Source organism: Monopterus albus, unplaced genomic scaffold (assembly GCF_001952655.1).
Source record: "Monopterus albus unplaced genomic scaffold, M_albus_1.0 scaffold14.1, whole genome shotgun sequence".
NCBI classification, from domain to species: domain Eukaryota; kingdom Metazoa; phylum Chordata; class Actinopteri; order Synbranchiformes; family Synbranchidae; genus Monopterus; species Monopterus albus.
Window position 1 is genome coordinate 3250321 of NW_018127894.1, and position 15707 is coordinate 3266027.

The window sequence follows — 15707 nt, forward strand, 5'->3', positions numbered from 1 at the left end:
CGGTGGGTCTATCCTACCCTCTACTTCACTACTATGAATGTGTGTGGACGTGTGTGTGTGTGTTTGAATTCAGTTTTCAGGCCCACGCTGTTATCTGTTCATAGAGGTGTGGGTGTGTTTTAGGTCAAATGTTATGGTAAGTGATAGTAGGTGTGTTTTAATGTGATTGTGTAGGTTCCCAGTGTGCGTATAATAATAATAAAGTAGGTGGGATGTCAGGGGGTAGTGGTGTGTGTGTGTATGCATGTGTGTGTTTGCATTTCATTATGCCTCTTTTAAATCCCCTTACCTGAATAATTTATCGTAAGCATTTGCATTCTTTTTTACATTTACTGTGTGTGACTAAATAATGTTTTTAGAGAAATTAAATGAAACAATAAGTACAATCAAAAGCCATTTGCTTACATATATTTGCTATAAATCTACTATACACATTTGATATAGTAGCATTCTCCTGGTTTTTTATTGCAAGAACACTCTCATATTCTGATCCTGTCCTTTTTACTGGTGTGATGTTTGCTCATATGAGTGTTCATGTGGGATTTACCAAACCTGTCGCTCCTTTGAGCTCAGCAAATTCCACCTGTTCATGAGTAGATGTGCTTTCATGAGATCTGATCATTTGCATGATCAGTGCACTTAAATTGCTTTACAAAGCTTTCGCTTTTGCTCTGTTTGTGGTGGCAAGTTTTATTCTGAAAATGTGAAAAAAAATTTCACACCATGAAGCTTCACATTTTGCTGTCAGAAATCAGTGGCAAAAAAATAACAGCTAGATGACCCAAAACTGTTTGAGAATATCAAGCTTCCAATGACAAAAATAAAGAGGGAATAATTTGGCATGAAGTTGGATGCTAAAAGCATCTTTAAAAACCAAAGCAATCCAGGACTTAGATCATAGGTGGAGGTAGCAGATAAGCGGACAGTGTATAGCAGGTGGTGTGGAGGGTGATCCTGGACAGACACCTGCATAATGAACCTCAGCTGCTAGTAACTACTGAAGTATATAAGTTGTTATGCCAAAGTATGCCAGTAAAATCAACATCTTAGGAGCTTTTCACACACCAGTAAACTGGGATGCCACAATGATGATGGTTAAATGGTGAATGAAACACTAATTTTGCTTTAGTTAACTATTTTATTTTTGTTTATTTTAAATCCAAGTTGGTTCATATTATGGCCTCATTAATCAAACTAGTGTTTTCCCTGTGAAAAAAGGCAGACTGCCTGTACATGGTTTGTACTTGAACCAACTTCATTCATTTTGTACTATGGAAGAGAATTTTATTGCATGTAGCAAATTCTCTTAAATCATTAAGTCATTAAATAACATGCTAAGAAGGTGGTTCTCGCATCAGGCCTGTGGCTTTAAATTGTGTTTTCAGTATGTTAAATAGGAAAATAAATCCAGCAAAGATTACAAGTGTTAAACTTCAGCCAACTATCCTTGTGTTTGTTTCCTCCGGCAGGCGAAAGTACAAGAAGACGTCCCAGAGGTAAGACTTGCTGCTGGGACTCTGGACCTCCTCCTTTTCCTCCTCTTCCCTTGATTCTCAGTATTCTCCTTCTGCTCCTTTCACTGGATAATGAGCGGCAGGTGAAGACAGTAAACGGTAATCAGGAACCAAAGTACAGCTGGGACAGGTGAACTTTGGTTTCCATTTTGCTGTTTATTTTTGTCTTCTCTCATATTTTTCCATTAAAACTCCCCTTTTTTGTATCATTGACTTTGTTTCAAACTGTCATCATTCTCCAACACAACTGTTTAACTGTGACAGTTCATCTCTTTTTCAATTTAATTGCTGGTCCGACTCTAAATGATTGATTTAATTTTTTTCCCCCCCACTAATCTTGAGTGAGCACTTCATTATGGAGACTATTTTCTATTATGATGAACACCAGGAAAATTGCTATAGAAAATGATTGCGAAACAAATCAAACTAAGAGCTGTAAATTGTGCCTGATTGGAATTTAAATCCACGTCTGCAGTTGAACAGCGGTGGGTCTATCCTACCCTCTACTTCACTACTATGAATGTGTGTGGACGTGTGTGTGTGTGTTTGAATTCAGTTTTCAGGCCCACGCTGTTATCTGTTCATAGAGGTGTGGGTGTGTTTTAGGTCAAATGTTATGGTAAGTGATAGTAGGTGTGTTTTAATGTGATTGTGTAGGTTCCCAGTGTGCGTATAATAATAATAAAGTAGGTGGGATGTCAGGGGGTAGTGGTGTGTGTGTGTATGCATGTGTGTGTTTGCATTTCATTATGCCTCTTTTAAATCCCCTTACCTGAATAATTTATCGTAAGCATTTGCATTCTTTTTTACATTTACTGTGTGTGACTAAATAATGTTTTTAGAGAAATTAAATGAAACAATAAGTACAATCAAAAGCCATTTGCTTACATATATTTGCTATAAATCTACTATACACATTTGATATAGTAGCATTCTCCTGGTTTTTTATTGCAAGAACACTCTCATATTCTGATCCTGTCCTTTTTACTGGTGTGATGTTTGCTCATATGAGTGTTCATGTGGGATTTACCAAACCTGTCGCTCCTTTGAGCTCAGCAAATTCCACCTGTTCATGAGTAGATGTGCTTTCATGAGATCTGATCATTTGCATGATCAGTGCACTTAAATTGCTTTACAAAGCTTTCGCTTTTGCTCTGTTTGTGGTGGCAAGTTTTATTCTGAAAATGTGAAAAAAAATTTCACACCATGAAGCTTCACATTTTGCTGTCAGAAATCAGTGGCAAAAAAATAACAGCTAGATGACCCAAAACTGTTTGAGAATATCAAGCTTCCAATGACAAAAATAAAGAGGGAATAATTTGGCATGAAGTTGGATGCTAAAAGCATCTTTAAAAACCAAAGCAATCCAGGACTTAGATCATAGGTGGAGGTAGCAGATAAGCGGACAGTGTATAGCAGGTGGTGTGGAGGGTGATCCTGGACAGACACCTGCATAATGAACCTCAGCTGCTAGTAACTACTGAAGTATATAAGTTGTTATGCCAAAGTATGCCAGTAAAATCAACATCTTAGGAGCTTTTCACACACCAGTAAACTGGGATGCCACAATGATGATGGTTAAATGGTGAATGAAACACTAATTTTGCTTTAGTTAACTATTTTATTTTTGTTTATTTTAAATCCAAGTTGGTTCATATTATGGCCTCATTAATCAAACTAGTGTTTTCCCTGTGAAAAAAGGCAGACTGCCTGTACATGGTTTGTACTTGAACCAACTTCATTCATTTTGTACTATGGAAGAGAATTTTATTGCATGTAGCAAATTCTCTTAAATCATTAAGTCATTAAATAACATGCTAAGAAGGTGGTTCTCGCATCAGGCCTGTGGCTTTAAATTGTGTTTTCAGTATGTTAAATAGGAAAATAAATCCAGCAAAGATTACAAGTGTTAAACTTCAGCCAACTATCCTTGTGTTTGTTTCCTCCGGCAGGCGAAAGTACAAGAAGACGTCCCAGAGGTAAGACTTGCTGCTGGGACTCTGGACCTCCTCCTTTTCCTCCTCTTCCCTTGATTCTCAGTATTCTCCTTCTGCTCCTTTCACTCGTCTGTATCACTGGACCGCCTACTTTTTCTTTTTATTTCATTATTCATTGCTGCTTGTTTCAAAAAGATCACTTTGTAACTTTGTTATGAAAGTGCCTTTTAAATAAAGTTATTATTATTATTGCTACAATGATTTTTATCATTGTGATCCACCTTCATTCTTGAGGACCACAGATCATATCGGTGAAACACACCTTGTCACACTTGTATGCATTCACAAACACTCTTCCTTTCATTCTCTTGTTCTTTCTCATTTTAATTCAAGTGTCAACTCATCATCATTACTACAGTTAATAACTGGCACCCTAATGGATAGAAATTATGGTGGCACCACTGTTTGGGATCATAGACAACTCACAGAACTTGAAAGCTTGACAAATAACTCGAGTGCTTATCTTCTTCATTATGAAAACTTTCATTTGTTAAGTCCTGTTGGAGATGCTCAGGGGAAATCAGGCTCTCCATTAACTAGGACTTGAATGCATTTATTTACAAGGGTGAAAGCAGGGATTAATTAATGCCATTAGATGAGTGGGCGATGTAGATTCAAGTATCGTTTGTTAAAGATGTTTTTGAAACAAGCTGTCTCATGCAATGTGTCCCTCATTGTTCATTTTCAGCTACACCTGTGATGATTTCTGGTGCAAAGGACTTATTTTATGGCTTTGGAACCCAAGAGACCCCATATAGCTAAAATGTTTAAGACATATAAACAAACTGGACAACACAGTGCAGCGTCTGCCAAGGGCGGCTCAGTTTCCCCATAATGCTGTAAAAGACATATAATCCTCTGATAGTTTGACCCTCGTATATAATTGCTTGGCTGTGAAAACTTACTGCTAGCATTCAGAATGACTCTATCAGTGTGAAAGCTCAGTTTTATTTGTAGGCTATAGCACCATTTCACAACAACAAGGGCACAGTAACTTGTAGACTTTACAGTATTATAGGGAAAAAAAACAACAAATCCCCTTGAGCAAGCACTCAAGAAAAATATTGATAGACATTCTCTCGTGTGTTTAGGGGTATAATGGGGACTTCAGTGAGTGGACCATGGGCAAAGTGGTGAAGACATCACATTTCTGCAAGTTTGTGTTCTGCTTGTTCAGCAGCTGTTTGATAAACTGCTCATACAGTCTCTGTTGCTGGAGGGGTGCAGCCCATCGAGACCGACGCAGAGAAAAATACAGTGAAGCAAAGTAGGGCTGGGTGACGCTAAAGGGAAGCACGTGGCATACTGCTCATTAGGTTCCAACAGTGGAAACACAGCTACAATGTGCAGCTGGCGGCGTCCGCCCTGACAGACTAATGTGCTCTGAACGAGACGTAGCTGCCCGCTAATAGAGATAGCTTGGTTAGATAACAATCACTCAACAACCATAGACATGTATACATATACTGCATATGTCTATGCTCGCAACACTGAAAATGTCAGAAAAAATTCTAAATTAGCATTACTTTGATAGACTGACCATGTTTGGGGAACTACCTAATTGGCTCCAAAAAATGGTTTTATTCTCCCCCTCACTGTCTACTTTTAAGTCTCATTTGATACTTGTATTCATTGGCGTTTGACCAGGAATGAGACTCTGTCTGTAGTGTTAGTGTTTATATTATTGTTTATAGCTTTTATGTGTTGTTTTTTATATTTGTATGATATGTTAAGTGCTTTGGTCAGCTGTGCTGTGGTAAAGCGCTATATAAATAAAGTTGAGTTGAGTTGTTTATGCTGTTGTTTAGTATTTGTTGACTTGTGTGATTAACTTCATCCAGCTCACACAGGTCAGACTTTTTCTGCTCTTCTGTGAGCGAATGGAAGCATCCAGTTTCCACTGCTGAAGGCAAAATACCAAAACCAATAATGTGTTAGTCAATCTCTCATTACTTTGCTACTCAGCCCCAAGTCCATTAGTTTGTGCTGAAGATGTGCATTTTTTTTAAAAATGGCTCCAAAAAAATGGTTTTATTCTCCAAAAAAAAGGCTACATAATTTCATGAGGCAGCAGGGTATTGTACTCAAACCAGAGTACATTGTGCATATGTGAATTAATACACAAAACATTTTCCAGTGACTATTTCCAGCAGTAGGATGGTGTTGGGTTTGGTCTTTTCATTGGATTTGCTGACAATAAGGATGATAAAGGATAGCACCACCCTTATTCTTTAAGGGCAACATGGATGGTAAATGTGTCCAACACCACAGTATGTTCTAATGTGTGATTTACTTTGTTTCTGCCAAATTTTCTTAATATTTTTCAAATAACCTTTTTTAAAACTAACACTAAAGACAGTTTCTGTCTACATAACAATACACCACTTCTTTTGCACCAGATTAATGAACAGCTGGTCTTGTGCCAATCTGAAGAATACATTGACAGAAAATGTGTTAACTTCGTAAATAGGAAATTGTAACGACCCCACAAATTAAGCTCAAAACAAAAATAGGTTGCTGAAGCACAGCCCAGATGCTGTTTCATGGCATTTTCCTGTGAACTCTAGGATTGCCTCACAGTTAGAGCAATTGAACGAAATTCTCCTCATGCTACTTATTGGCACAGCATGTGGTCTTTTCGAGTGGCATAGCTGCTGGAAACGCTTGCTCTCTCTTTCTCTCTCAGTCTCTGTCTCTCTCACTCTCTCTGCTGGGTGGGAGAGTTCCTGTGTGGAGGAGCTGGGTGATTGACAGCTCCATATGTGTCTGTGTAATTACGGCCGCGCTAATTGGCAGAGAGGAACACTGGGACATTGTCATTACCGACACACCAGAATAACCCCTCACGCATGCAGATGGAGGGGGAGATGGGAGGAATGTGAGTGAGGAGTGTTTGTGTGTTTGTATAGAAAGGGAGTGTAGAAAGATGAAAGTAGGGCTGTAAAGAAAAGATCTGTGTAGGCCTGTGATTGTGTGTTTTATGTGGTAGTAGGGAAACAGTTTGCCTGTTACTATTTTGGTTGTCACTTTTTAATCACATGGTCACTGTTGTGCTCTGCTTTTTCTACAGTTGACAGTTTTAAGCCCAGCCCCCTTTAGTTCCTGTTCCTATCAAGCTTTCCATTTTCACACAGCACATACACAGTTTACAGTGATAACTGTGGCAGATTTACCACTTGAGATTCTTGGTAATTATTGAAATCATGGGTCTTTGATTTTAGACAGAACTAAATGATTCAGGTTTCTCATTTTTCTGGCTGGCATCATAACTGTATAGTAGGTACAGTATACAGTAGCTAACTAGCTGAGTATGCTAATCTTAGATATATTAGTCATTTGAAAATGCAAATCTTCAAATGTTCTTGCTCTACATCTTGTAATATCTAAACAGAAAGTGTTTCAGTTGCATTTTTCATTGAGTGCTGCCAAAATGCAGATGACCTGTACTCAGTATTGTGCCTGAATGCATCGTTTTAGACGCACATAGAGTACTAAAGTTGCTGCTTCTGTTCTAATAATGTGCTGCTCGTGCTACATCTTGATGTAGCCTTAGTACATAAACATGATTATCTTACATTCTTGGACAAGCAAGTTACACAAGAAAAGGCTTTGAGAATGACGACTGAAGCTTTATTTAGAATTGTCCACAACTACACGTATGTGTACCTATGCAGTGAAGGGGTTTATGGGTAAACATAGGTTGCTGATGGTTGCAGTCTGTCTGACACGCACACCTCCCAAATCTCAACTAGGCATTGTGTGGAGCTGTACGTCCTGCATAATGATTGGTTGATCCGACTCTGCTCTGATCAAGATGTAGCTGCCTGCTCTTGGTTTGCTAGCAGGTACTCACATCTCTGAAAACAAACTGGCATTACTTACATAGACTAACTGTCTATTCTCAGTCTAAATGGCTACTGTACCTTCTTGCCTGAACAAATATCAACACTTGGTAAAGTGACATAATACCAGTCCTAGGACAAAAATTATAAAAGCCTGGCTCAAAATCTCTTTTCCTTAATACTACTACTACTACTACTTCTCCTTCTCCTTCTCTTTCTTCTTCTTCTTTCTTGCACTTTGCTATTTGAGCACCCCCTAGTTAGAACATTAACATTCACACAAGTACAAATACAACAGCAATGCAACCATCTTAAAATGACAGATGCATATTTTCCCATATGTTCAGTGACGCACAAGTCTAAATCTGGCTTAATCAATGTCTAGTAACACCACTCTAGGACCAGCTTCCATAAAGTAAGTGTGTGTTGTGAATAGACTTTTTTTTTTTTTTTTTTTTTACTATAACCCGTAACTTCGCAAATTAAGCTAGATGGTAACTCTAGCAGTTTACATTAGAGAAGGCCACTCCATTCTTTATTATTTGCTCCTAAACAAAAGACTGCCATCTACAGTTTTTACATGCTTAGTACCACTCTTACTAGAGAACCCCACACCCCACTTTGGCATATGGAGAAATCCAAAGCTTGACAGATGTGTTGCGCCTAGTTGTGGTTGCTAAGCTGTGATTGTACAATCACTGTTCAGGGGATGGGTTTACTAATGGGTGATTCAAAATGTGTTACTTTGACAAATTTCTTTTTAATCATGTGCTTCTGAATGTACCAAAGAGCAATCTGAATCTGTTCACTTGGCGAGGAAGAAGAAACAGCACTTTCTCTTATGTTTACAAAAAAGGCATTGACCACCCAAGTGCCAACTCTTACAGTGATTATTCACCAACAAAGCATCAAGTACTGTAGATGACTTATGTGTCTCTTTGTAATCCCAGACAGGCATCTGAAAGCTGCACTGAATGAAACAGGCATTTGCATAAGCCTGGAAATATGCTTCAGTGGTCACTCCTTGTAGCTTAGTGTTTAAAAGCTTTAAGTGTTTAAGTGTTTATGTGATCCAGACAAGCCTCTGGGTTTAAATGGCTTTTTGTGAGTCTTTGTGGGTAAGTCTCAAGTCAGTTGAGATGAGTCCATGTCAGTTTTAAAATATTGTCAAATCAAGTATAAGGTCAAATCTCAGGTCCATAAGGGCTAGTAGGTTAATGTTAAGGTATATTATTGTCAGGTGTGCAAAATATTGTATCACTGCTATTTTTCAATGTATTTATTAATGTAATTTATCATTACTACTGATGTAAATGAGTACAGCCACATACTGTAGGTTAATGTTAAGGTCTATTAGTGTCAGGTGTGCAAAATATTGCATCACTGCTATTTTTCAATGTATTTATTAATGTAATTTATCATTACTACTGATGTAAATGAGTACAGACACAGCAGTGTTAATTTGAATGCACTTCTGCTTATAAGGACCTGGCGCCTGTATTGCACGTGAGGACCAAGATGGAGCACAGAAGAAAGTACTGTGCTGAACTGATATTGGTTGAAGAAACCAACAGGCATATTTGCACTGCAGTCACACAGTCTTCTGCCATTCAGATCATTTTTCATCTTGTTCATTAATTGAAGGATAATATGACCTGATAGCCTGTAAAATCCCTCATATTCTCCTAAGAAATGTCAAAATATTTAAGACGTGCTTCTAGGGTGGATTAGTGGTGGGGATTGTTTTGGAACGACTTGGACTAATGACAGTATTTCTGAAATCCTGGCTACGCCCCTGGAAACTGTAGCGATGATCATGTATTGTCAACAGTGTCACCAAAATTGTTATAAATAAAACAAGTAATTTGTAGATTTCATTCTAGAAAATAATATTTGCATAAAAATGCCTACAGATGAAATAGTGAATGAAGAAAATCGCCACTCTGAGCAATGGAAAGTAGGTCGGATATTGTTAGGCTGAGAGTCATGAGGGAAAATTAAACCCTATTTAATATCAGTAATGAAGCAGTAAGATAAGATAATCCTTTATTGTCACTGTAACACGTACAACGAAATTTTAGAGTGACCTCTAGTCGGTGCAGCAATAAAGAAAAACACAACATATGAAATAAAACCATATAAAATCATAAAAACAGAACCACTAAATAAACAACACACACACACACACACACACAGGCATATTATATTTTAGCAGCATTGAGTGTGAGTGTGTATTTTTGAATCTAGTGGTCCTTGATTTGATTACTCTGAACCGTCTACCTGACAGCAGCAATTCAGAGAGTGAATGTCCTGGGCGTGAAGTGTCCTTAATGATGTTCTGAGCTTAAATTGAGGCAGTAAATCTCAAATCTCAGAACAACCCATTAGATGCCATTACCTGAGCCTCTGCCTTTTCCTTTTTTTGTGGTTCAGGTCTATTTATCAGTCACCACAGCTATTGGGCTGTTTGTTAGAGGTGATTTATTTGGTGTCACAATGAAGTGCTGTTATTGGTTTCACATTTGGATTAGCTGGCTACTGGAACAAAGACACTCACTCACTCACTCACTTTCTCATAAAACAAATAGTTGTCTTTTTATCAGTAGGGACCAAAAATTATAGTGGCAGTAAAGATGATTCCCTAAATATTCAGGTGTGTAAGTAACTGGCATTACAGTAGAGTATCATTACCACTGATTATTTCACTAAATATACCTAAGAAACTATTATGTGAATTATAATTTCCAAAATATAAATAATAAAACAGTTTTTTTATTTCAACATACTGCAGCGATGATGGATGTACTGTATGTGTATGTTCTATGCCAACTACGTACTTAGTCTCTTGTGCAACTAAGGAGTGAATCTGGGTCAGCAGACTGATTATCTCCAGTAACTTGGTTAGTAGAGCTGCTCTGATATAAAACAGAAACGTCTGTTCTCGTTTCGGTCTGTAATGGTTCCGATAGGCAGCAGTCCAGCTGAGACAGCTCAAGAACTCAGTTTCATCCATTAACAAGTCACTGTTTTTTGTAATTCTTATAGAACTAAGGCAGTTGGATTTTGGGGGGGATTTTTTTGTGATTTTGTGGTTTGCACTCATGCTCTGGTTTACAACACAATACACTGTTTTCTTACCATTTCTCTCGGCCTCAGTCTTCCTTCCACTCCTTCATCTTCCTTTCACTTATCTCCTCCTCTGTTCTTACTACCTGATGATTAGAAGGGTAATTGCCCAGCTCAAACGAACCTCCAAGCTTGGGATAATTACATTCTTTTCCACTGATCTTTTTTCCTTATTCCCCTTTTTTTTCCCTCCACTTCACATCAGGTGCTCCTTCCTTTTTTTTGAGGTCACCGCCTCAGTTATTGTAGCGTGATTCAGCTGGTGTCACAGTTCTTTAAGCCATGCAGGTGCTGAGAGACACAGGTGCTGAGTTTGTGCATCAGTACAGATGCGCAAACTAAAAACAAAAGACACGCTCTTTTATGTACAATACCTGCACGTATGCAATATATGCATTCTGTAGTATGATGGAGTCTTGCCTCATCAATATGGAATGACCATTATGAAGAGGCAAGATGGGTGGCTAACAGTTGTGTTTTTTGTAAATGTGCCCATTCAGCAGCAGAGCTTTGCACGTGGGCCATCAGGTGGGCTCATGCCACCTCCAGTTAGCTTGACCGCAAACCCTAGGGTCCTAGAGGCCCTACAGCCACTTGGCTCTGCTGCATGTCAACTTCACTACCTGATTCTCACTGTCCGTTCCTTTTCAGCCACAAACATCTTGAAACTTGCTTGGCAATATGAGCCTCTTTTGTGCTAGACATTTAATCCCAGTGACAGCAAAGGCTGTCCATTGAGACTGACCTGGCAATCCCCTGCAAAACCCATGGGGGAGATTTCAGGCTTGGCTACACACAACAAGGCAAACACTTTAAAACTGATTTTTTTTTTTTTTTTTTATCTCAAAGTGACATCATAGGAGAACTACTGTATGCTGAAGTGCTGCATTTTCATCCTGCAGTAAAGTGTTTTACACTGATTATTTTCTCCCTCTTTGCCTACCTCAGAGGAACATTATTGAGCTAAGTGAATTTCTATTCTTAAGATTGATTACAAAACCTAAATGACAGGCTTAAGCTGATGCTATAGGGGAGATGAGGACATACTGTGAACGTCACAGACTTTCTTGGTGCAAGCCAAGCTCACGAGGCTTCCCCTTGCTGTTGCATGTAGCAGATAATACTGGAGATTGATGGTCTCTTTAATCTTATTGTTTATGTCCACCCTTCCACCCCCTTTCCGTCCCACCTCTACCCTGGTCCCTGCTGGCTGTTCATCCAAAAGGAATTACCACAGGTTGATGAAAAAGACCAGGAATATGTCGCTATTTTTTTAGGGCCTGTGCTTTTCATAAACAGAGAAAGTGTTTGGAGACACAGTGTAAGAATGTGTAAAAGAGGCATTGTGCTCTGTCTAGTGTTTTGTATGCTGAATGTGTGTACTCATGTGTAATGCCCAGCAGCTGTTTATGAGTGTGTGTTTGTGTGTATTTTTATTTCCATTCAGCTTTTTGTCACTTCACCTCATTCATCTCCAGCATACCCAGTCATTTTGGTTCTAGTAGGAGTCACAGACCTTGTGTATAGTGTATTCAAATACATTCTGTGGCCCACAGTCTCTGTCATAACCAATATGGTAAACATGCCTGCAAAATGGGCTTTTCTTGCTAGAGCTGGGGATGGATAAAGCTAGCAGGAAGACATGAAATTGATTTAGGCAAGGTTTGTGTGTGCTAATGGAGATGGTGAGCTCTGAGTGACACAGTACATGATAAAGAACATGGAAAAACTTTGATGAAAGTCACACAACTTCATCAAAACAGTGGAAGTCAATAAAACCTAAGGCTGCCAAAATTAGCACAACAATAAGTTAATGCAAATTCTTTTTAATGTCACTATGTTTTTTTGATGTATGATTAATGCACACACATTCTGTGATTATGACTCTGGGTCCACCCTAGTTTGGGAAATGGTAAATGGACTCTATTTTATATAGCGCTTTCTCACAGTGTGTTGCACTGGCCAAAGCCTGTAAAGCGCTTGGGCCTTTACAGGAGATCATACACCATTCACCCATTCGCACACCGATAACGACAGGCTGCCACACACCGGCGCAAGGCAAGCCCGGGAGCAATTCGGGGTTCAGTGACACTTAGGCATGCGGGGAGACTGGGAGTCGAACCACCAACTTGCTGGTCAGGAGACGACTGCCCTACCTCGTGAGCCACAGCCACCCACCAGAAATCAGGAAGCAGCAGCAGAAATGAGCAGAAAATGAAAAAGAGTCTGTTGAATGGGAAGTTTAGCTTCAAAGCCCTGACAGATGGTTCTCTCAACAAAACCAAAGTTATTTGCATTTACTGTCAATGTGAATTGAGTTACCACCAGAGTACGGTGAGTCTCAAATACCACTTGCTGGCCAAGCACACAGCTGGTGCGGAGAGCCCTCCTCCCCCTTGCCAAAGGCAGACCACACTGGATAGTTTGCAACAGAGACGCCTGAACATTTCTACAAGCAACAAACTTTCAGCAGCGATAGCTAAATGGGCGGCTACAGCTGGCAGGCCCCCTAACAATGTGAAGGATGAGGGACTTCCTTTTCTTGCTAGAGCTGGGGATGGATAAAGCTAGCAGGAAGACATGAAATTGATTTAGGCAAGGTTTGTGTGTGCTAATGGAGATGGTGAGCTCTGAGTGACACAGTACATGATAAAGAACATGGAAAAACTTTGATGAAAGTCACACAACTTCATCAAAACAGTGGAAGTCAATAAAACCTAAGGCTGCCAAAATTAGCACAACAATAAGTTAACGCAAATTCTTTTTAATGTCACTATGTTTTTTTGATGTATGATTAATGCACACACATTCTGTGATTATGACTCTGGGTCCACCCTAGTTTGGGAAATGGTAAATGGACTCTATTTTATATAGCGCTTTCTCACAGTGTGTTGCACTGGCCAAAGCCTGTAAAGCGCTTGGGCCTTTACAGGAGATCATACACCATTCACCCATTCGCACACCGATAACGACAGGCTGCCACACACTGGCGCAAGTCAAGCCACCGGGAGCAATTCGGGGTTCAGTGACACTTAGGCATGCGGGGAGACTGGGAGTCGAACCACCAACTTGCTGGTCAGGAGACGACTGCCCTACCTCGTGAGCCACAGCCACCCACCAGAAATCAGGAAGCAGCAGCAGAAATGAGCAGAAAATGAAAAAGAGTCTGTTGAATGGGAAGTTTAGCTTCAAAGCCCTGACAGATGGTTCTCTCAACAAAACCAAAGTTATTTGCATTTACTGTCAATGTGAATTGAGTTACCACCAGAGTACGGTGAGTCTCAAATACCACTTGCTGGCCAAGCACACAGCTGGTGCGGAGAGCTCTCCTCCCCCTTGCCAAAGGCAGACCACACTGGATAGTTTGCAATGGAGATGAATGAACAATTCTACAAGCAACAAACTTTCAGGGTGGGTGGCTACAGCTGGCAGGCCACCTAACAATGTGAAGGATGAGGGTCTGCTTGAAATAATTTGTGTCGCATCCACAGAGTGCACGTATGAATTGCCTTCAAGAGCCACCACTGTAACCAAGATAGACAACTTGTATGATGGATGAGAAAGCTAAGGTGAAGGAGGCATTGGGACAGACAAACATGGTTGTGCTCACTGGAGACTACTGGACTTCTCTCAGTAAACATGCGATTAATCACAATTAGAAATGTTATCCGGTTGATGTCACTAGTAGAAACACATAGATGTGCAGTAATTTGCTTAAACAGACCATCCTCGTGCAGTATATCACAGGAAAGTCTTGGTGTTTACACTGACTTGGACATAAATAAGGGACTGGAATGACTTTGGGGAATGTTTGGTCTAGCAGATAGCAGAAGCAAACATTCATCCAATCCAATATTGCAAGATGCATCAGATTGTCCCTTAACTGCTTGGGGATAGGAAAGGTGGGAACAGTGTAATAAAATTAAATTAAAGATTCTCTGAGACATTGCCAATGAAACAGAAGTAGATGCCAAAGAAACAAAAGTATTTACTAATGTATTGGTTTGTCTTATATTTTATATGATTTTTTTTTTATTGCAACCTGCCAGAATTTGACAGAAATGACTGGCATTCAAAGTAGGTTGAACTTGGCAGCTTTTCTGTTACCTATTGCCATGTGGAAAATCAAAATGGTAAATTAAAAGAATGAAGTAAACTTTTTTTGAATGATGCTTTGAAACACTGTTGGCTAGTATGGCTTAGCAATGTAATGCTTTGCAGCTTGTTGCTGCTTAGCTGTTACAGAAACACTGGACAGGGAAGGGTTTGGCATTGTAAAGTGAAACTTGTTTGTCACTTGGTAGAAGGTTCTTTTATCACATATGGAAAGATTCATAAACACTTAGGCTGTGTGGTCTTGTTTGTGTGTGTTTTATGTTATTTGCTTTTGTGTGGGCGGGTGTGATAATATGCAAGTTGTTTTGTATAAATGTGAAGGCATGTGAATAAACCTACCGGTGTTTCCTTTGATGATAATCCAAGGGGAATGCTGGGAACCACAGCAGTGACGCAGTTACGTTGGTCTCTGTTTTCTGTAACTGTCTTTTTAGTGCTATTTTGGACATGTTAGACTAAACATCCTTTCTAGGTAATAAACATTTAGTACAGTAGATTGGTGTTGCACAGTTACATCCACTGACACTTCATACTGTATATCTTAAGTGCATGGTTCACTTCAGTAATGAGTCTGACATCATTCTCACATATTTTCAATGACAGTTTTCATTCTTCTCTTCTTTTGTTGGGAACAGAAATCAGGAGGCTTTCAGTTGCAAATGATGGCCTTAATCAACAGAGTTTGGTCAGCTTTCATTTTCATATTAAATAGGTCATTTTGTATTATTACACTGGGCGAGAGGTGGGGGCCACCCTGGATAGTTCGCCGGTCTATCACAGCAGAACATACAGTAGGGGGGTTATGCGCATAGGACAGTGTTGACATAATTATTCTGTAATACTGATAGGCCATTTCAGTTTAATGTAAGACTTTTATCTTCCTAAAAGGTGTCTTTCAGAGGATGCAAACTGCATTTGTGTGCATGCAGAGTGGAGCGGGGAGGGGGGTCTAATCTGTTATGCACTTCATTAGCAATGCCTCTCATCTAACTGGTTGTGTCAAACCGAGAACTCTTTTCCCAGTCCAACAATCTGAAGTAAATAAGTGGCCTTTGGGGTAATGTCAGAGACATGAAGATGGAGAGGAGTCTCACCAGTTCTCTCATCCCCAC

At 39.6% G+C, this 15707-nt stretch overlaps 1 protein-coding gene across 9 annotated transcripts in view; it reads left to right on the forward strand.

Annotated features, from left to right (window-relative positions):
- The window catches only part of pde1cb (phosphodiesterase 1C, calmodulin-dependent b), an 82431-nt gene that overhangs the window by 32315 nt on the left and 34409 nt on the right, over positions 1 to 15707 (forward strand). For 5 of the 9 annotated variants that reach the window (XM_020591526.1, XM_020591525.1, XM_020591529.1 and 2 more), the window contains one exon: positions 1470 to 1496. The exons of 3 other annotated variants lie outside the window; for them this stretch is intronic. In XM_020591526.1, the coding sequence (XP_020447182.1) occupies positions 1470 to 1496 (27 nt within the window). Of the gene's footprint in view, positions 1 to 1469; positions 1497 to 3303; positions 3494 to 15707 lie in introns of those variants that run through there. One more of the 9 variants, XM_020591534.1, reaches the window with a different exon arrangement.